The 22775-nt window shown below is 37.4% G+C and overlaps 2 protein-coding genes across 11 annotated transcripts in view; one reads left to right on the top strand and one right to left on the bottom strand.

The window, feature by feature from the left end:
• The window catches only part of Osgepl1 (O-sialoglycoprotein endopeptidase like 1), a 32903-nt gene that overhangs the window by 9880 nt on the left and 248 nt on the right, over positions 1 to 22775 (top strand). For 3 of the 9 annotated variants that reach the window (XM_021644110.2, XM_021644113.2, XM_060368333.1), the window contains 3 exons: positions 1058 to 1188; positions 1299 to 1370; positions 6974 to 7459. In XM_021644110.2, the coding sequence (XP_021499785.2) occupies positions 1058 to 1188; positions 1299 to 1370; positions 6974 to 7055 (285 nt within the window). In that variant the 3' untranslated portion in view covers positions 7056 to 7459. Of the gene's footprint in view, positions 1 to 1057; positions 1189 to 1298; positions 1371 to 3035; positions 3174 to 6973; positions 7460 to 9576; positions 9769 to 13097; positions 13114 to 22775 lie in introns of those variants that run through there. The other 6 variants (XR_009586419.1, XM_060368331.1, XM_021644112.2 and 3 more) reach the window with 6 other exon arrangements.
• Ankar (ankyrin and armadillo repeat containing) overlaps positions 7486 to 22775 on the bottom strand; it is a 46481-nt gene continuing 31191 nt past the window's right edge. For both annotated transcript variants that reach the window (XM_021644109.2, XM_021644108.2), the window contains 8 exons: positions 21074 to 21180; positions 19071 to 19193; positions 18380 to 18538; positions 17647 to 17764; positions 16851 to 16960; positions 13551 to 13747; positions 9879 to 9925; positions 7486 to 7750 (listed from right to left, as the gene is read on the bottom strand). In XM_021644109.2, coding sequence (XP_021499784.1) covers positions 7503 to 7750; positions 9879 to 9925; positions 13551 to 13747; positions 16851 to 16960; positions 17647 to 17764; positions 18380 to 18538; positions 19071 to 19193; positions 21074 to 21180 — 1109 coding nt within the window. In that variant the 3' untranslated portion in view covers positions 7486 to 7502. The remainder of the gene's footprint in view (positions 7751 to 9878; positions 9926 to 13550; positions 13748 to 16850; positions 16961 to 17646; positions 17765 to 18379; positions 18539 to 19070; positions 19194 to 21073; positions 21181 to 22775) is intronic.

Genomic DNA, 22775 nt, shown 5'->3' with positions numbered 1-22775 from the left:
TTAATGAAATCCCTTTAAATGTACTTACAAGTCTTGGTAATCTTTCTTTTTAGAGGGTCTTAAGTCTTACTTTGAAATTAAACTAAGGAAATGTGTAAATTTGTCAATTTGGAAATAGAATATTAAAAATGAATGTTAAAGATTATGGTTTCTTAAGAGCTGGGTAGCTCAATGACAAAAAATTTAAAGCACAAAATTCAGTCTAAAATGCTATTTTATGATTGGAAATGTTGCAGAGACACTTTCTGATAATAAAATATCTTAAAATGCTAGCAATGAATACATGCTGGCATTAAAATTGTGATTACTCTATAAGTTTTTATTAAGTAAATATATCACTCATCACTTAATGTAGTTTTTTTAAAAATGAAAATCCCAACCGTTCTGTTTTACCAATAAAGACTCAGGAGCCAGATGCTTGGGTGAAAACCTGCTAGCTCAGAGAGGTAGAGAAAGTACCCAGCTGACCTTCCATCTCAGCTCAAGTCCGGATCGAAAATAACCAAATGACTCACTAGCTCAATTGACAGCCCAGGAGGAAAAGGCCAGAAACCCTAGGCCAAAGGCTTGCTAACTCAAAGCCCCCAAAGCCAGGGAGCTGAGGAGTTGAAGCCAAAGCTAAAGCCAGAGCTTAAGCTAAAAGTCCTTTCTACTCTACAGGCTGTCTTTAATAGTCCTCAACTCAAAGTCCCTCCTACTCTAATCCCTGTCAGCAAGAAGTTGCTCTGCTTCTTGACGTAGGGTTAACTTAATTAAATCCTGTGTGCATAAAGCTCTTAGATTAAAGGCATATGCTAGGGCTGGCTGAACTACACCATAACCACTTGTTTACAATAAACAGAAAGTTCTTGGACCGGGTGTGTGATAAGGCTCAACAACACCAAACACAAAACATGGTTTTATGGTTCACAAGGGGATCAAAGATTCTGCAAACAATCCCAAATGTAATTGATTGTTTCTTGTTGGATGAAGGTGGTTTTGTTCTCCAGATTTAGGTAGCAGCTTGGTTCATGTCTATATGTCATAGCGTTAACACTCATCTTCCCAATTCTCTCAGGTTGTATCTGGAGGTGTTGCAAGTAACTTGTATATCCGAAAAGTGTTGGAAATTGTAGCAAATGCAACACAATGCACTTTGTTGTGTCCTCCGCCCAGACTGTGCACTGATAATGGCGTTATGATTGCATGGTAAGCCACAAAATTTACGTGTAGTCATGTAAACAGTCTTTAACATCTTCTTACACTAAATTTCCTTCCTTTAAATTTTGAGGCTATTGATTTTGTTTCAATGACTTTAGGAATGGAATTGAAAGATTACGTGCTGGCTTGGGCGTTTTACATGATGTAGAAGACATCCGATATGAATCAAAGTATGTAGTATGATTTATTGTGTTAATGCAAATTATATTATGAATATATTTTTATATATTTATAAGTAATACTCAAGGCTTTCATATATATATATATGAAGTTTTTGTTGGCATTCTGGTGGTACTTTAAGGAAGATTAGTGGTTTTCGTGAACAGAGCTGAGAAATAGTTGATAAATATTTCTGCTACATAATCAAATTATAAAACTTTTAACAAGCTATGTAAGAATTATGGCCTATTTTTATAGGCCATGAATAAAGGTGGTACATTGTCTTATTTCTTATAAAGAACACATTTCAGGGCTGGAGAGATGGCTTGGCGGTTAAGAGTGCTTCCTCTCTTACAGAGGACCACGGTTCTGTTTCCAGCACCTACACTGTGCTAGGAGATCCAACATCCTGACCTTAGTGGGCTCCTACACACTGATGGAGGCACATACACATAAAATATTTTAATAAAAGAAAAGAAACCATCTCCATGAGCTGTGCTTTTGTAATGTCAACTGTTATCTAAAGACAGTGTGTTAGCAAAAACGTGAAGGTAACATTCAGATAGGAGACTGGAAGGCAGCTGTTCCCTGTGAACCTTATTTCCTCTCTCAAACAATAGTTCTAAGAGCACGGTTTTTAAATTTTCTATCAAGTTCTGTTCAGGTTAATCTGGGAACAGTATAGGACAAGTTTCATAATTTGACATAATTATATTTGAACATTGTTTCATCTGATATTTTTAATTTCTCAGCACCAAAGAGTTGTGCTGCAGAAACCACCTTGTTAATGTGGATTGTGTCTGAAGGAATCCCTTCCATTGCAGCCTCAGAGGACAACCCAGTTGTGCCCTTGTGGCAGTGGGGCTGGAGCTATCTTTATCCAGCTAGGGTCAGGTTAAATGAGCAGTATCACAAAGTACCAGAAACTTGAGGTTTCACTCACAGAGGAAGCAGAGATCACATGGGTGAGAGGTAAAGAGTGCTCCAGTCTAGAAGTGCAAAGGCAAGTTGAAAAGGACCAACCAACATGTGGGCTCTGAACAGTCATAGAAACCAAAGGAACTGCAAAAGTATAAATAAACATAGGCTTGATTTTATGTGTTAAAATGCTATCACCATTTGACCTTTGTAAAATATTATTGTCTGTGGCATCTTTTGTTTTTTGTGTTTCATTTTAAGGATCATTTTTCCATTTGTTTTGTTGTTGTTGATAGTTTGTGGAATCCAAGGTTTAGTATGTGCTTAAACAGACACTCTACTGCACATACCCAGCCTTCGCTTTGACTTAAACTTACCAGTTTACAATACTTTCCAGCAGTAGAATTTGCAAGTATACCCAGGAATTAAGGTTTCCTGTGAATGAGGTAGAAGTATTCATTGTCCTGGTTTATATATGCCTAAGAGTCATCACCCAGCTGGCTGTGATGGCGCACTCTGGGAGGCAGAGGCAAGTGGATCTCTTGTTAGTTTGAGGCCAGACTGGTCTGTAAAGTGAGTCCAGGACAGCCAAGACTACACAGAGAAATCCTGTCTTGGGGGGGGGGGTTATTACCACATATGCCGATGTTCCATTTCTTCTACTGTTGTTCAAACTACAAGCAGATAATGTGCAGAAATAGTGACAGGTTATGAAGTTTGTCATAACCTGAGTTATGTGGCCTCTGATCTTCATGCAGATGTCCTCTGGGAGTAGACATATCCAAAGAAGTCGCAGAAGCTGCCATAAAAGTCCCACAATTAAAAATGACAATTTGATTTTTGATTTTTAAAGATCTCTACAGGTAATGTTTCAAGCAATAAAATTTAAGTTTTAAGTTTTGGTGTTAAACATGTTTACTGGGCATCAGGATTTTTATTGTGCATGTGTGTGCACACTCTCGGAAGGGCACATGAATGTGCAAGTGCACTCATCGTGGTGCGCACGGTGGCAAGAAGCCATCCGCACTCCAGGTGCCACACTCAGGATTGCTGTCAACCTCCTTTGAGAGCAGGCCGCTCATTGTCTTGGAGCCTTACCAATTAGACTAGAAGAAACTGCCCAGGGAGTTCCAGGAGTCCACCTTCTCCACCATCCAGCACTTATAAGTTTATACTGCCATGCCTGCCCATTTTATATACTTTCTAGGGATTAAACTTGGGACCATGTTAAAGTAAAGTACTTTATCTACTGAGATCTCTCCTCAGGCCCAAGACTTTTTTTTTAATTAATTATTCACTTTACATCCCAATCTATAGTAGTGCCCTCTCTTCTCTCAGCCCCACCACCCTTTCCTCTTTCCCCTTTCCCCCTCACCTGCTACTCCTCAGAAAAGGAGAGTGACTCCCTGTCCAACCCATTCCAGCACAAGTGGCATCAGGACTGAGCGCATCCTCTTCCCCTGTGACCTGGCGAGGCAGCCCTCCCTGGGGGAAGTGGTCAAACAGCAGGTAACACAGTCCATGTGAGAGACAGCCCCCGCTCCCCTTACTAGGTAACTTACATAAAGCACAACTGCTAATCGGCTACATATTTAAGTTCCTTTTCTAATAGCTTTTTTTTCTGAAAGACAGTAACTGTATGTTATAGTTTTGCAAAAGAGAACGGCTTTTTATAAAAAGACAAAACAAAAACAAAACAGTGAAATCAAAAGGTGAAGGATTTACTGATGTTGGTAGGTGGAGGAAAAAAGTCCTTGGGAGAAATAGTGTTTCTTTTCATTCCTGGACCCTTATCATAGATTCTATATCTTTTTCCCATTCTTCAAATTAAAATAGAAACTAGTTTTTACTAGTACTATACTAGACTGACATCTTTAATGAGAAATTTGTCGTAGGAAATTTAAAAGATACAGCCTAATAATTATTATGGCAATATTATCTAACGCGCTATCAATCAAATAAAGACACAGACAGCTGTTATATTTTACAAAATAGCCTTTACCTGGACATTGCAGATATTAACCCTCTAGCTTTACCTCTCAGCCCCAATCTTGAGCTACCTCTCATCCATGGTCCCAAAATACTTATTAATGTTCTCCATCTCCTTCATCCATGCTGATCCGGCCATATGCTCCTTCCCCATGCTAACCCAGTGCCAGTCCATTTCCTTCTCCTCCAATCCTGTCTCCTCTTCCTTCTTTCCTTGTCCCTGGACCCCAGTCTGTGAACCCCAGCTTTAAATTAGATGGAGCAAGGTTTACACAACAAGGACAGGTGTACGTGAGAATGTGGTCATCTGAGCAGGGACAAGATCTTGGGGGCCAACAATTAACATTAAAACGCATAGCACCAGGCCAACCCCCAATAGAAATGTCAAAATTAAGCCAGGTCACAGCTATGTATAATCATAGACCTCTAAGTCACAACAAAACTTGACCATAGGGTTTGTGTTCTTAGTAAGTTTTCAGGCATCGTGCTTGGAAGAGACTGTATGCTTTTAAATTGGCTGATTTGGGCCATATACATTCACATCTACTATGTTGTAAATTGTATTTACTAAAATGAAAATACATGAGGAAGGTTTGTTGCTGGTAAGTATCTTTAAAACTTGGTATTGCAGATGCTGTACATTTATCTTTTTTTTTTTTTTTTCTTTTTCTGGCTGTGTGCTATTTGTGACTATGAGCACAGTGCTGTTGGGGCTAGAGAACTGTGTTGTTAAGCGTGCTACTTGTTCCTACACAGGACCCCAGCACCCACATAGAAGTTCACACATGTCCCTAACTCCAGTTCCAGAGAATCTAGCACCCTTTCTGACCTCCACGGGCACACATGTGGAACACCATTTAAAAATATAATAAATCATTTTCTAAGGAACAGCGTTACTTATGTTCACCAGTTTTGCCAATAGATGTATATATTATACTGTCTATATTGAAGTTTATTTTGTAAACTTTCTAACTTTGTTAACATGTTTTATTGAAAAGCCGTAAAGTGAAGATATATATTTAGCATAGAACAAAAACCCTTTTCAAGTGACTCACTTTATAGCATGCAACCTTCAGACCTTTTGATCCTTCTGCCCCAGCATTCCAATTACGGAGTTACGGGTTATGCGCCACCATTCTTGATTAGAGTGCAAACATTTCTTATTTTAGTCCTATTTTAAGCTAACTTTCTTCGCAGAGAGTTCCATAAGTAATTCTTTTGTTCAATTTATGATCACCTATTTTCTCCTAGAAATAGAGCATCTAGCAATGGCTATTATTTCAGGTCACTTGTTATTGTTGTTACATTGCTATTGTATGACAGAATTGGTAAAGAAATAACAGGTAGAAGTAACAACTAGTTCTTAAGTTCACATTTTACATTTGGATTTTCATTTTGTAAATGTAATTATGAATTAACAGACTATTTTCCCTTCGCCACTAGTATCAGTACATATGAAAGAAAATTTACCAAATTTATATTATAAATATATTTATAATCTGTGTTTTGAAAATACTAAAAGTTGTTCCTGGTGCCATAATCATGCATGTATTTCAAAATTACTTCATGATACAAATAAGCTAACAAAATTGAGCGAATCCTGGAAAGCAACCATATTTTTAGTCTTTTGAGAGCTTGGCCATGAGGACTGGAAAGGAGGTTGGAGTAAGGGAGAAACACTGGACTCCACATATGCCAACATAACAAACATAAGCCAACATTCCTTTACAGTGAAGTTAATAGGTAGGCGGCTCCCTGGAACCAAATGGGCATTTTTTTAGTTTTTTGTTTTTTTTAAACAGTTATATTGGATGAACCTCCCAGGCCCTTGATTACAGATACAGTCCAGCATACCTGGTAAAGCTTAGTATGTTCTCTTGAGGCTTTTCTTGTTTATAATTTTCAGAAAGAAATGATGAAGTAATAAAAAAAATTAATTTTTAAGAGTTAAAGGTGTTTTCAGTTATTTCCCCTGGAATGACTGCCTTGCCAGGCCACAGGGGAAGAGGATACTCTGAGCCCTCATACATGTTGAGCTGGGGTGGACAGGAAAAAGGCTCTCCTTTTCTGAGGAATAGGGGAGGGGATGGGGAAGAGGGAGGGAGGGTGAGACTGGGAGGGGAGGAAGAGTGGGGCTATGACCAGGATGTAAAGTAAATGAATAAATTAAATAAACAAGCAAAGAAGGAAGGAAGAAAAAGAAAGTAAGGAAGAAAGAAGAAGAGAAAGAAAGAATGAATGAAATTCACAGTTGTGGTGCCCTCACTTAAGGTTAGAGAGCTGCGCAGAAGCAAGGCAGAAAAGCAACTGTCGCACACGTGAACTCAGACATGGGTGGCACACATGGGGCTGCACAGGTTCGAGCCAAATGGGGGCACAGCCCTAGAGGAAAGCGGACATGAACTCACATCCCTAACCAAGACGCTGTCTTAATTGACATTCGCTTGCAAAGGAAGAATTACTTTTCTCCAATGGAGTCTCACGGTATATAAACCACAAGCAAGGGTAGGCCCCATGCCCAGCAATTTATAGCCAACACAAAATAAACTCAGTGGCATTCTTACAGACTTTCATTTCATAATGCTTTGTTTGGGCATTTTTGTTTTACTGGTCCTTTGCTTATATATTGTAGTTTCCAGTTTTGTGTTTTCATAATGTGTGTGTGTGTGTGTGTTTTAACTTAGGGATTTTGTTTGTTTCTTTCCAGTTGCAAACTAAAGAAACTTCCTGTAGATAATGGGATAGCGCTAGTGGCCAAACATTTTAATCATTCTACCTTATGTACCTGATGGCAGTGATTCCAGATGCTACTGTGAGTATTTAGATGTTACATATCACAGGTTTCAGAAGCCTCGCATAATAGTACTTATTATTTGACAGCTGAAGTGTTATAGTAAAAGTGTTAACATGGGGCTGTTTAATTCAGCATACCAACTCAAACTCTTGAGACAAAAATACATAGGTACACACACATACACATATTATTCTACTCAAAACAGCCAATAAATCTGATACAAAAATTCTTATTTTTTTGAGGCAATATTGAACTGATGTTAAATTCCATGTGAAACACTGGAAAGAAAAAGTTTTCAGTGTGAATATAAATAGCTTCCATTCAAACAACAACACAAATTCCACCCCCTGAAAATACTGTATATTTTATTGCAATAAACAGTATTTGTTTTCAGAAAGACCACATCAAAATTTTAAAATGCTTTTTTATTTTTAATTACTTCTTAGCTTTCTGGGGCCTCTGGGTTGGCTTTGTGTTCATGTTTCCCAAGCTTGTTCAAAAACACTATTCTTGGTCTTGATACATTTATGATATCTGTTGAAATTCCAGTTGAGAAGGAGAAGATGTTATGGGAAACATGGACCTTCTTTGTTGTTCTGAAGCGCCCCATGAAATTACTTACAGGAGGTATTAAAGTCAGAGAATCTTTTGGTTGGATTTTAGGTCTTGCTTTTCTTCTATGCTCTTTTCCTGGAAGTAAGAGGGCCACATTAAATGTCTCTCAATTCAAGTATAATCTGATTACTCTTTTATTTTCTTTGCCTAACTAAAACATGTAACAGCTTCCACAGATAATCCTTAAAAGAATGTTCTTTTTCTCCCTTTATAAAGGGGTTGTATTTGTATGTAGGAGTGTGTATGTGTGTCTGTGTGAATATATGCCATGTCTGTGGGTACCCACTGAAGCTGGATGAAGATGTGAGGGTATCACATCCCTCAGAGCTGGAATTAAAGGTGGCTGTGAGCTGTGCATGAGTGCTGCAAACTAAACTCAGGTCTTCTAGGAGAGCAGCATTTGCTTTTAACCACTGGGCTATCCTCCAGTCCTACATTCCTCTTTCTACTTTTACTGCATTCTTTCTGACTCGTTATGTCAAAGATTTATGTATTCTATGCATATGAGTGCTCTATTTCCATGTAAGCCTAGACAAAGGCATCAGACCCCATATAAATGGTTGTAAGCTACTATATGAGTGCTGGGGATTGAACTCAACTCAGGACCTCTAAGAGGAAGAACAGCCAGTGCTCTTAACCACTGAGCCATCTCTTCACCCCATAGATTTTTATTATAGGACAACATACACTGTCATTGGCCCCACTCTAAAGATAGCAGATTAATAAGCATGTGTATGAAAATAAGTAATCCATGTTTATTCCCTGTTAAATACCTAATAAGGTTCTGGAGTGGTGGTTCAGCAGTTAACAACATGTAATGCTTGAGTGCCCATGTTCAGTTTCCAGCATGCACATCAAGCAGTACACAACTACCTACAACTCCATCTTCACTGGAATCTGATACCTGGCCTCTCAGGCGTCTGCACTTGGGCACACAGACACACACAGTACACAGAATTAAAAGGCATTTTAAAAAATAAAATAGAGGAGCTGAAGAGATGGTTGAGCAATCAGGAACACTGGCTTCTCTGCCAGAGGATTATGTCTCAGTTCCTGCCACCCACATGGCATCTCACAACTGTCAGTAACTCCTGTTCCAGTAGATCTAACTTCCTCAATCAGTCATACACACAGCCAAAGCACCTATGTTCATAAATTTAGATAGATAGATAGATAGATAGAAGATAGATAAAATAAAAAGGAATTAATATTTTCAGATCTAGGCTATGATTTCTTCATACTTAGACTGCCCTACTGTCAGCTACCAACTGAGTCAAAGTATCAATGTCAAGTATCAATGGAAACAATGTGACCTTTGGTCTAAGAATTTTTAGATTATTGTACATGAAATTTTGCAAGAGAAACATTGTTTAATACATGCATAAATGGTGCCTTATGCCTGTTTTACTTGGAAGTAACAAAGACTTAGAAATTTTTAGTGTTATGGTAGAAAATGCACGTGTGTGGAGGTCAGAGTTAGAGACAACTTGTAGAAATTAGTTCTCTCCTATGACATAGGCTCTGAGGGTCACGCTTGGGTCACTAGGCTTGTTGGCAAATGCTTTTGCCAACTGTGCCATCCTGCCAGTGAAATCTTTGGCAACTGATAATAGCAGGGAAGACCTTATATGGTTAATATAGGTTTATAAACAGAGTGTGTCTTCTGTGTATGCAATTACAAAACATAAGCTTACAGGAATACATTTTTGAAGGTTGTTTCCACATTTTGAATTTTTAAAGGTACAATGTGTTAGTTGGCTTTTTTTTTTTTTTTTTTGACACAATCCTAGACATAACTAAGAAAAGGAAACCACAGTTGAGAAAATGCTTCCATAACACTGGACTGTAGACAAGCCTGTGTCCATTTTCTTGATTTTTTTTTTTTTTTTTTAATGTGGAAGAGTCCTGTCCTGTGTTGCTGGTGCTAGTGCTGGCTAGGTGGTCCTGGGGTATATAAGAAAGGAATCTGAGTAAGCCTGCAATCAGCTCTTGTCCATGGAGTCTGCCTCAGTTCCTGCCTGGAGTTCCTGACCTGTTTTTCTGGCTTATGGGCTATAAGCTGTAACATGAAATAAAAACCCTTTTCACCTCAAGTTGCCTTTGGTCATGATGTTTGTTTTATCACAGCAATAAAAACCCTAAAACAGAATTACAGAGTGCCAGGACTAGCAAGCATTAAAGAAATAAAAGAAAAATTGATTACCTTTTTTAAAGACAGGAATTACAGATGGTCCTCCATTCTTCTCCAAGCTAAAAAGGAAAAAGAAAAAAAAAAGTCAAATGATAAAATACATGAAAACATAGTATACCCAGAAAACATGAGTAAATAAAGATTTCAGGTGGCATGTTCAGTGGCTTGACGATCTATGTCATATGTGTATAAAATTGCATACTCATTTCAAACAATAAATATAACTAAAGTGGAATATTATATCTGAAATGGTGTGAAGAAGGGACTTGTGGTGTGCTTGTCCATAGGGAGCAGCACTATTAGGATGTGTGGCCTTGTTGGAGGAAGTGTGTCACTATGGAGGCAGGCTTTGAGGTCTTATATGTTCAAATTGGGTCTGGTGACACAATCACTTCTGCTGCTTGCAGATCAAATTGTAGAACTCTCAGCACCATGTCTGCCTACACAGTGCCATCTTCCCACCAGGACAACAATGCACTAAACCTCTGAACTGCAAGCTAATCCCTATTAAGTGTTTTCCTTTATCAGAGTTGCCATGTTCATGGTGTCTCTTCACAGCAATAGAACCCTAACTAAGACTGGACACAAACTGGATTTTGAAGAAAACAAAATTGAACAGGAGCACAGCTTCCATTTTCCTCAGTTGTGGGAATGACTACAAAGTACAAATCATTGTACTAAATTACATTTATGAAACATTTATTTATCAGATATGAGGTAGCTGCAGGTAAAATTAATCTAACATTGTAAGTTATTACAATTAAAGTTTAGATTGTGTTTTATATTAATTTATGCAATTTATTTTGGATTTTCAGTTTTCAAAGGATTCTTTAAATATACATCTTTTTCTCTACTTAAAATTTATATAACATAAGATACTGTTTTGGAGCGTATTCCCTTCCTGTATTATGGTAATAATAAATCTTAAGTAACTCTTTTACTATATATGAATGCTTTCCTACTTAGACTCATAATTCAGCTCTGTGGATAGAAGCAGAGGAATAGTCCTCAGTAAGATTTTTTTGCTACTTATTTTATACTTTATTTTTTACTACTTATTTTAAAGACTTAGGTTATAATGAAACTACAACATTGAGACAAAATCATCTGAGCAAAATGCTTGACCAAAAGTATAACTTCAGCCACTATGTCTATTTTGCCCTGTTTATCCCCTTCCCCCCCAAAAAATAGTTTGGTTTAGCTTTGGGTCAAAAGTCTAGGAAATCCATTTGCAGCAGAGATTATTTTGGTTTTCCTGTTCAGAACTCTTCAAATATATCTGTAAGCTAATAAGGAATAGATTCCTGAATCAGGCATAAAATTTATCAGTCTCTCAAAAACTTCAAAAATTAAAATAATCCTGTCTACTCAAGATCCCTAAAATCTGGTTGTCCCATCAGCACCTACATTCCTATTACTAAATTGGGATTAAAATAAGTCTTTTCTTGGCACATGCATTTCTAATTCCAGCTTCTGAGGAGGCAGAGGAAGGAAGGGAAATTGTAGCTGGTCAACTTGGCAAAGCACTGTATCCAAAATACATAGAGCAGTGTCCCTGTGATTGGGAAGGATGGCTGACTTTGGAGTGTGTTAGAGAGTATGGTGACAACTTATCTTTGGGCATTTTTTTATCATCGGTAGCCATCTGACCCCTGGAACTAAAAAGCTCCAATTTTTCTCTCAGCTGAAGCTGCAGGGTATTGAGGCATTAGCCAAGTGTCTGCTCAATAAAAATCAGTCATGTCACAGAGCATTAAACCCTGACACTAACAGAAACTGTTAAGTTAGAACTGGCTATATTAGAATCTCTGCTGGGAAAGAAAATCAAGTGGGTAACCATACATACAACTAATATGTCCATCTTCCCAGGGAGAGGATGTGGTATGGTACTGACATTTTCCCTGAGGCCCACTATGACACGAAAAATATATAGGAGTTCATGTATCAGTTCTGGGAGAGATGCTGGAAAGGCATCTCATAAGATATGCTATTTCCTGACTAGCTGAAGGGCACTGACTACCTGCTACATGGATATGGACCATCTGTGCCTCCTCTCATGCTTGACTTTAAAGCACCTTCATCCAGATAGAGACTGGCAAGCTTTGTACATCTACTTTTGGGGAATTTTGACCATGCCAGAACAAATATGTATTTCATAACCCCCATTCACAAGAAGGTGGTTTAGGGTATGTTCTTTGTAAGTGCACTGTTCTGTTTGAGCATCTCACTTCTAGATACTTATTATTCACAGAAAGCCCAACACTTCCGAACTGGGGAGCTTCATCCCCACAAAAGGCTGATGGAAAGCCATTGCTCCTTTAGTTTCCCATAGCCTCTGTTCATCAACCTCCATCATGTGCGTCTTGAGCATTTCTTCCTTCACTGTGGCACAGTTGGGCTGGTTTAACACTTCTTCAGCATTGGCCTGCAGGAGCAGGGGTATCTCAAGAATTGGCTTGAGTAGTGTTATGTTCATCAACTGTGAGTTGCCAAGGGCTCTGTTGCAGTGGAGGCCAGGTTGGTTCTTCTCATGGCTCTTTTACATCACCAGAACTGCCCTTTATACTGCTTGTTTTCTATTTCTAAGCACTTCTTTCCAGGAAAATATGAGTTCAGTCTCATCAGATTTTCTACCCCATGTGGGAGTTTCCACTCTGGCCCATTTCTGCAGGCTCTCTGGCCTCTAATTCATCAGTACAGCCTTTGAAGTAGCTGTAGCGATGAGGAACTTCCTCGTCAGCGGTTTGAGAGAAGGGCTGGAGAGACAGGCAGAGCGTCTCTCAATGGTCTAGAACTCACCCACTAGAATTGCCTGGCTGGCCAAGAAGCACTGGGGGCCACTTTGTTTTCTCCCCAGTACTAGGATTGTACAACCAAGCCTAAGTGGTTGTTTGTTTTTTTGTTTACTTGTTTATTGTGATAAATGAAGAGGAGGAGCCTTCTGTTTCTGGAAGTAACAGAAAATTCAGTACCAGTAAAGCTTCAGAGCTTCCTCTCCCAGCCACGCTAGGCAGCACCAAAGCAGTGTGCCCAACAGCAAGGTAACTGCACACAGTACTGAGCCACACAGCACCAGGACTTTGATGCTCAGGGGACATTTTACCCACTCCTTGAACTATTTTGGAAAAAGAAAAAATAAAGTTTTCAGAAATTCTGGTTGTTGTTGCTTTTTTGAAAGAAATTGTACTTTGTTTTCATCTTAAATTTTAAACAGGGCCTTTTATTTTGCAGTGTACTTTTCAGAAACAATTATAACCAAATCTGATCTTCCTTGGGCCTAGGCCTGCTTACACACAGAAGAATAAATCTACCAACTTTTGCATAGCCCAGCGAATCATGGAAATGTGTCAAGGCTGAAGTAAAGTAAGTTTTACTATTTTTCCTTGGTGGAATAATGCGCTTAAAGTGGAGGAAGATACTTAACACTGAGCTTAAACAGAAACCTGCTACTGTGTATTTGGTACAGAGATTGAAAACCAATAAAAAGAAGACACTTGGCATTCAAAAATAAGTAAAAGCAGACTTTGGCCATGAACATTCATTCAAGGTTAAGTTTCTACTTTAGCATGCAGAGGATGTACATTTCAAGGGGAGTCTTAATGCTCAACCCCGAGATCTCCTAAGATCTTTGCTAATAATGTGCTAATAATGTCACTTGTGCAGCTCCTTATAAGGGCACGGTACCTTAGGGCTGGCAGACCCACACGTTGCTGCATTTGAAACTCCCTCAGGAACGCGGGGTTAATCTTCGCATCTTTGCTGATGTTATTTTTTATTCGCAGGAACTGGTTAGGCTTATTCCTGCACTCGGTTAACAGGATGCGGAAAGCATGTGCATTGTATGTTAAGTAGCCAAGGGCACAGGAACATGCTGTTCGAACCTAAAATATGAAGAAACTGTTTTACATGTTTCCCTAATATTTTGACAAAATATAACTGACATAAAATTTGCTATTTGGCCATTTTAAATTATACAATTCACCAGAGCTAAATATATTCATATATACTTTTTGAACATTATTTTATAAAAAGAAACTTGTTAAGCGTGGACTGTGAAGGCTCAAGGCTTACTGCAGAAGTATGATAGGAAGAGTTCAAGAGCCAGAGGCAGTGGCTACAGAAAATTAACCTTCACGCAGCAAGGCAGCTTGACATATGATCTCAAAGTAGTTAAATAATATGCACAAAACCTATGCAAGCCCGACCCACCACCACAGAGCTATTGGCAGTTATCAGCTCCTGGGATAGGGAGAGACAGTCTTCTCTTTACAGTGTATCCCCTGGTAAATCAGCCACACTCCAGTGGAAGGCCAACCACACATTCGGAATCATTGGAGCAGCACACATTGGTCTTGACAGACTTTTAAAAAGGACTCAAAATTGTGCGGGTAGGGGAATGGGGGTGGGTAAAGGAAAAGTTGGAGAGAAAAGGGGTGAATATGATGAAAACGTGTGATATGATAGTCTTAAAAATCTAATAGAAATGATCTAGCTCAGAGCTCTACTTAGCAAGTTATGAAAGTCTCTGTTGAACCCATTTGGATCGCAGAGCCCACATCAGAAAGCTCAAACTACCTAGGACTCCAAATCCAGGAGATCCAAGACCCTCTTCTGGCCTCCATGGGCACTTGTATTCACGTGCACACACCTATACAGACACACAGACACACATACACACATTATTAAAAGTAAGATAAATCTGAGGATAATTGTTGTAAGCCAGGTATGGTTGCACATGCCTTTAAGCGCTAGGGAGGCAGAACAGGTGGATCTCTGAGTTTGAGGCAAGCCCGGTCTACAAAGCGAGATCCAGGTTCTTACATAGAGAAACCTCATCTCTAAAAATCTGTAAACATTGGTATCAGATGCGGATGTAAACAGACCTCAGTCACCAGGTGGAGCACAATAGCTCGTGCATGTCAGTCACTCATTCCACTTCCAGAGCACATCCTCTGCCCCTATTTTTAGCAAATACTATTAATTGACATTGGTTTCTAGTCATTGCTCACAGTATCTGTGAGCATACTTGACTTAATTTTAGAATCACTTAGAATATTAAAAAGTGAAACCAAATAGGCTTGCCTAATGGCTGAATAACCAAGATTTTAGATACTGTCTAAAAATTTTAGTTATTTGTTTCACCACAGTGTATTTATACATTGAATATTTAAATTTTAAGTTATACAAACAATGGGTTTTTAAAATATTTTTTATTTTTAAATAATTTTATACATTCAGTTGTATCCCATTTGTAGCCCTCTCCCTCTTTCCTCCCAATCCTCCCCTCCCTCCCTCATCTCCTCCCTGTCCCCTTCTGAGTCCACTGAGAGGGGGTGTCCTCCTCTCCTCCTTCCACCTGGCCCTAGCTTTTCAGGTATCTTCAGGATGGTTGCAATGTCTTTATCTGTGGCCTAGCAAGGCTGCTCCTCCCTCAGGGGGAAGGGGAAGCTCAATGAGCCATTGAGTTCATGTCAGAAACAATTCCTGTCCCCATTACTAGGGAAACCACTTGGATACTGAGCTACCATGGGCTATGTCTGAGCAGGTGTTGTAGGTTATATCCATGCATGGTCCTTGGTTGGATAAAGACAGAGAAGACCCCTGTGCCCAGATATATTTGGACCTTGTGGGGCTCCCTGTCTCTTCTAGGTTATGTTAATTCCTCCTTCCTTCATATGATCCCTACACTCTGCCGAAGGCTTGGTTATGGGTCTCAGCATCTGCTTTGATACACTGCTAGGTAGAGTCTTTCAGGTGCCTTCTGTGATAGGCTACTGTCCTGTTACTTGTTTTCTCCTACTTCCAATGTCCATCTCCTTTGTCTTTCTAGCTGAGGATTATCTTACCCCTGGTCCTCTTTCTTGTTTATCTTCTTTAGGTGTACATTTTTAAGTATGTTTATCCTATCTTATAGGTCTAGTACCCACTTATAAGTGAGTATATACCATGTGTCCCTTTCTGCTCCTGGGATACCTCACTCAGGATAATCTTTTCTAGATCCCACCATTTGCCTGCAAAATTGATGATTTCCTTGTTTCTAATTGCTGAGTAGGATTCCATTGTGTAGACAATGGGTTTATTATGGCACTTTCTTACATCCATGTCCTACTTCGCGTTCTTAAAATATGGCGCTTTACCAATTTGCATGTCATTCTTTCACAGGACACATTCCAAATTCCTGTGTGACCCAGACTGGCTTTGAAGTTGGAAAAGTCTTTCTGTCTTGGCCTCCTGAGTGCTGAGATTACTGGCATGAGATTTTTGTAGATTAAATCTTAATTTTAGAATTAAAACAACTCATTTCACAGTTTTGTTTTTTCATTTTAGCTCAGATTAATTTGAACTGATATTGGATTTTAAACATTTTTAAACATTTTAATAAGCATGATATTAAAGAGTGTCTTCCTTTGAAACTTAGCCTGCTTTCTGACGTAAGGCAGTTGACCATAAAACATACATAAAGATATGTATATAGCTTTGCTCAGAGACTTTCCACCCACTTAACAGCAGTTAATCATCAATTTTCCTTTTCCATGATGATCTTCTACAAGTTTTTTTAAGGGTTGATTTGTGTGTGTGTGTGTGTGTTTGTCCATCCCCATGGAAATCAGAAAAGGGCGTTGGATCCCCAGGAACTGGACTTACATGCAGTTATGAGCCATATGATACAGGTGCTGGGAGCCAAACTGGGATCCTCTGCAAGAGTGCTACAAGCTCTTGAACCTTTTCAGCCCCACGGTTTTAAAATATTTAATTATAGTTGTTATATGGTGCTTCTGTAAAAATCTTCTTAAATGTTGGCGTTAAAATCCTTTGGGACTCAGGATTGTAGATGTCAGATATGACTAATATTGGAAAGGTCAACTGTTTTTGCATTATTATGAATTATGTAATATCCCAAGGAAAAAGTATCCCCTTGTATGAGAGAAACAAATTTTATTATTTGTAGCACATTACATTTTACAAATAGATTTTTGTTTTTACCTCTTCTCTTTTTGAGTACAAGTGGTAGCATAGCCGTTGGATTGTTCCTAGTGTGAGAAAAGCTTCTGGAATACCAGTTCTCAGGTGACACAGACTAGCTATCAAATTGCCTAGAATTAAAGCAAAGAAAAGCTCTTATATTATCTGAAAGTGATAATTGATATGTTGCTTTTGTTCACTTGTGCAAAGCATTTTTAAAAATTTAGCTACAAAACCTCTGCTAAATTTAAAAGCAAAAAAAAATGTCTTACGTAAATGTTTGATAATCGTTGCCTATAGTTGATTTTCCATGACACATACTAAAGCTTGCATATGTTTATTTAAATAAAAATAAGAACACTTCAAAGTTGGAAGCTTTCTGTCTTCCAACACTTCAAAATATATTCACTCTGTTTTTTGGTTATTAAGATTCTTTTAAATTTATTTTATGTACATAAGTATTTTTTCTGAATGTATGACTGTATACTATATGCATTTCTTGTGACACAAAGGTCATTGCATAACTGGAGTCTCACTATAGTCTAAAAAATCATTAGAAGTTTGAAATAATAATTAGGAAAGCAAAAAGGCTGTATTAAGAGTGCTGCATTCCTATTTTGTGAGCAGAGTGGATGCCCATTGCTCCATCCAGACATATATATTCAGGATTTTCAGGTAGCCTAAGCTGAAAACTATGTAACAGAGAATCAAGCATATATTCATAATTTTAGTCTAAAATCTTTTTATAATCTGTCTTTGATGCAAAGTGTAGATATCATTATATTTTTGTTGTTGTTGTTTGTTAGCTATCTCTTACCTGTCAAGACAATAGTAGGAATGTGGACTGAATATAGACTGTTAACTAAAATAGTAACACCTCTTGCAGTCAAAGTAATATGGTCCGTGTCTATAATGACTTTAGCTAATACGATAATCTAAAACAGAAAAAAGCATAAAATTGGTGAATATTTGCTATTCAGATTCTCTTAATAATTTATCATTTTGGGGCATTTTAGGGGGATAAAGGAAACACTTCATGGACTCCAATAGAAGAAATGTGAGAGGTGAAAGCAGGAGTTGAAGTACTTCCTCCCAAATGGTCATAGCAATGATTATAACAGGCTACATTATTCTTTCTGCAGTTCTTGCAACATTGGTTCTTGAATTACAAGAACCACAAGGCAGTAGGATAGGAAAGCTCTGAAGAGTAAGCATAAGACAAAGAAAAACCTAGATGATGCTGTTCTAGGGTGGAAGCAGCCGTGTGGTCAGCCCACAAGCTGCAGGAAGACCTGTTTTCAACACCTACCTTCCTTTAAACATATGATAAAGGTACCTGCCTGCTGACCTCACTGGGTTGTTAAAGACATCTGTATAACCAAAACCACTCCATATAGATAAAGCAGTCCTAATAATGGACTTTTCATGAGGTAGAGGAGCTGATGTGCAAAATACCAAATTTTATAAATTAAACATGTTTCTGGATACTCAGTAAAGAAGCATTTACTAAGTGACATGCTTGCCAATATGAAATGTTAGGGTCTAGGTACCTGAAATGCTGCCATTACTTTCTCCGTTTCAACTTTGGATTGAAGAAAAGGCTCAAAAATAGATAAAGTTATCATTCCAGTTTCCAATATTAAGTACTGTTGAAAACGATTATTGAAGGCAAAAAGAGTTAGTGCATAACCTGCTCGCAAGCAAATTTCCTAGAAAAAGGATAAACACCAATCATTTTTATTTGCTTCATTACATGGTACTCACTGGATTTTGAGTTACTGCCTATTAAAATGCATTTTATTCTTAACAAGAAGAAAAATATGACATTATTGAGGAAACTTTTTTAAAAAAAGTAATTTCATTATATTAGCTGTCTTGGGAAAGCTCCTTCTTCCTCATAAAGCATTTCAGAAGCCTTGCTGTCATGGTGTAGAAGGGCATGACTGGGGTGAAAAGGCATGAGATTAAGTTGAAGCTTCCATTAAGGACAGAGGTTTCTTTGGAGTCCCATCACCAAGCATTAAGATTGATGCATGTCAAGGAATACTGTGCAACAACTGAAAAATTTGGAACATACTATCACACCATTACAAACTCATGACCTACAAAGAGACATATTATTTATTCTCTTTAATAATACACTTGGATGCTGCCACAAAGAAGTCTTGGTCATACCTGACAGTGTTTTCCTAGAACCATTTTCCCCTAGGTGAGCACACAGAGGTTTTGTGAAGGTCCTACCTTATCTTTTGAGTGAAGAAGAAAAAGAACATCAGAATACTCAAATCCTTCTTTTTCTTGTAATTCTTCCTGTAGAAAATCATTCCCTAAGACAATGCACGCCAACGAAAATGCGACTTCAACCTAAATATGTGGTTTTCAGAAATTACCTTTAATTCACATATTACTGAAGAATATATTTCATTGTGTAAATATGCAGACTAGATTATGGAAATATAATTACAAAGTGGTTTTTTTGTTTTTTATTTCAGTTTTACATTACATCCCAAGGGTGCCCCCTCCTTCTCTCCTGTCAGTCCCCTCTCCTCAATTACAAAGTGTTTTCAAGTACAATGTATTGAATAGAGTTCTCTGGCTACTATTTAAAGAATACACAGCTCCTGGAGAACTATTCCTCATAAATTTTCTAAAAGATTTATTTATTTATTTTTATTATGTACACAGTGTTCTGCCTACTTGTTTGCCTGCATGCCAGAAAATGACACCAGATCTCATTATAGATGGTTGTAAGCCACCGCGTGGTTGCTGCGAATTGAACTGAGGACCTTTGGAAGAGCAACCAGTGCTCTTAAGCTTTGAGCCATCGCTCCAGCCCCCACCATAAAAATTAATGGACAGAAAAATATCCATTTCTTTGGTGACCAGAGATGACCACACCTCTCCCTCTGAGGGTGCCAGGGGCAGAGTGGTTGTCCTCAGGGATAGTAGAGTATGGAGAGAGATACAGCCCTAGTTCTGCAAAATGTCCCCTGGCTGGGTTTAAAGGCTGTTTTAATTTGCTAATGACCAAGGAGCTCTCCAAGTGTAAGACTGCCTAAGAATGTAAGCAAAGTTTAATAAAAGTAGAATTAAGACATAGTATTTTCCTTCTAGTTTTTAGAGTCATTTAACTTGTACTTATCTTCTATCAGAAAACTGAACTCTATACATTGCTGGACTTAACAGACAACTTTTAAAAGGCTGTACTATGCCTTTCTATGAAAAACACCTAAGAATTTGAAAAGCATGGCTATTTTGAAATATTCTGTCCACTTTAGAGCCTAATTTTCAGGAAAATGTCTGGCAGTATTTATATTATACTTTAACAAGGTTCAAAGGCCATTGAAAATTAAACTGAGTTATAGATGGATAAAATGGAAGTTTTTCCATGAAAATACTTGTACCTTAAAAATATAATTTTTATTTATAATTCAAACCAACAATTATTTGTAGCTTATTCTTCCCTTTATTTCCCCACTGAACTCCTGCAATTAAATAATCCCATTTATATCCTGAAAGGCCAAATATCTTACGATATCTTATCTATAAAAAGATACTATTTTTTAACATGTTAACCTGAATTTTTCTGTTTCTCATCACATCCTGAAAGTCCAAATAACTTACGACATTTTTTGCAGTGTCTGTAAGTAACACATTGTTCACTAACACACTGTTCCATATTTATATTTCCTCATCACTAACAGAGCCCCTGGCAAATTATGAGAGGAAAAAATATATATTGTTGTTAGAATTTCCTGCTTTCCCGCCTATAGAATTCAGAAATTTTTACGGCTTTAGTGAAATTGAATTGATTCTAGTTTATTAAAGACGTTTTGCTAGTGGATGGAAGAGTGGATAACACTCAGACTTTATAATAATTTTTTATAATCCAGTTGTGAGAGCACTGGCTGACAGGCAGTCCTTGCTATTTTGATGGGTGTTCCCTTGTTCTTGAGAAACGGGGCCACTACCTGAACTTTTAACAATCACTGGCTGAGGAAGAAGGTAGCTATTTCTGTGAATACAGTGAATGGCTAAGAAAAAATAGCTAAAGAATAAGTACATCAGACTTTCATGTCATATTTGAAGAAATTAATATTTACTACATTAATCTTTTCTTCTTAAAACTTTTAAGTTTGTTTTAAAAGTTAAGTTGTTATGCTTGTAAACTTGCATAATCTAAGATACAAATTATTCTTAAAGGCGTGTATACATTGCAGAAACATTTAAATCTTAATATATACCTTAATGTTAAGTGAAGGGTGACTTCTTAGTAGCTGAATAAGCACTGGCAAGGCATTTTCCTCCACAACAAACTGTTGACTCAAGGGATTGCTCGTGTGGGCCACACCTGTAAGGCTCTCATGGGTCAATGGGGGTCATATTTTTGTTCCAGCTTGTAAATTATAGAGTTGAACTTAGCTTGACTTTGGTTGATAAATTATCTTAAGGTAATACGGCTACCAAAGTTTTAAAACATGGTATATTAACACTATTTCAATACTCCTGCATTATTTTTTTAAAGGGCAGAATGAATAAGCATGGAAAAATCATTACTAGAATTATAGATGGTTTATAATAGAGACACAGCACATAAATTTGAAAAATGCTAATTACTAAAAAATAAGTCACCATTGGTTAAAGATGCTATATCCTGGTACTCAAGTTTATACTTATTTTTTTTCAATTAAAAGTTTTTTAATCTATAAAAAAACTAATCACTGAGTTAAAATTTCTAGCTTTCTTAAATTGCATATACTAAAAATATAAACATATCGTCTTCCTTTACAACATTCTATACTTTATGTTACAATCTAATATCAGGAGAAAATTCAACCTCATGTTTGTGAATATTCATAAAAATTTTAATTTTGTTTTGCCAAGGAATGCAATTACATATTTAGTAGATTTATATACTTAAATATAGTATAAATATATTTATTATGTATACATATAAATATAATAACTGTTTATATGTAAGAAGAAATACAAGATTAGGCTTCTCTAAGCAGTGACAAAGAGCCAGCCACATATTGTTATTTGGAAAGCTTAAGTTAAATAGGGGAAGTAGAATGATCAACACACCCATTTTATTTTTTCTCCTTCACCATCCTCATGTAAGGACAGTTGTTGTTGGGGTGATGATCAAACAAATATATATTTTTATGTGTAATATGTGTAATACATATTTTACATGAGTTATAATTTTGTTATGGATTGTATTATTATATAATTTGTTTACAGATAATATGTATTATCACTTACTAGACTATGTGACTATGTCTATGTATGCTTGTGTGTATGGGTGCCCCACATGCCAGCTGGAGTTCCAGGCAGGGTACTGAGAACATGGGTGTTACAAACTGAACTAGGTCCTCTGGAAGAGCAACAAGCTCCCTGAACCACTGAACCATCTCTTCAACCCCCATTTGCTACAATTTTTTTATATGTAGAATATATATCATAGATTCCAGCTATGAAAAAAACATTATTTTCTGTATTATTTATTTCTTATAATAATTAACTTCTGCAGGTATTTTTCATAAGGAAGGAATTAAAAATGGAGCTACTAACTTCAACCTCTGGGGACCTTTGAGAAAATATTTAAAAACCTGGAAAAACAAATATGCACAAAAAGCTTCTTTCTCTTGTTTGCAAGAAATCACCTGTGAATTCTTACTCTGAACTCATGAGGATCAGCTGAGAGCTCAGATTTTATTGGTCGATGAGTTACTAAATCTTCTTCCCTTTTTACATGTACCCTAAAATGTCAGTTCTTTTGCAACAAAGGATGCTTTATAGAAACAATTCTTTGTTTACATAACTAAACAAGAATTGAAAAAATATAATTGAATGTTAACCTTAAGAAATTTATGACTTTTGACATTTTAAACTTATCTTCATATAAATGGGATTCTTTCAGTTCAAAATAGTCAACATTCATTG

The sequence above is a fragment of the Meriones unguiculatus genome, chromosome 15, assembly GCF_030254825.1.
Source record: "Meriones unguiculatus strain TT.TT164.6M chromosome 15, Bangor_MerUng_6.1, whole genome shotgun sequence".
NCBI classification, from domain to species: domain Eukaryota; kingdom Metazoa; phylum Chordata; class Mammalia; order Rodentia; family Muridae; genus Meriones; species Meriones unguiculatus.
This window is presented reverse-complemented; position numbering and strand designations above follow the sequence as displayed.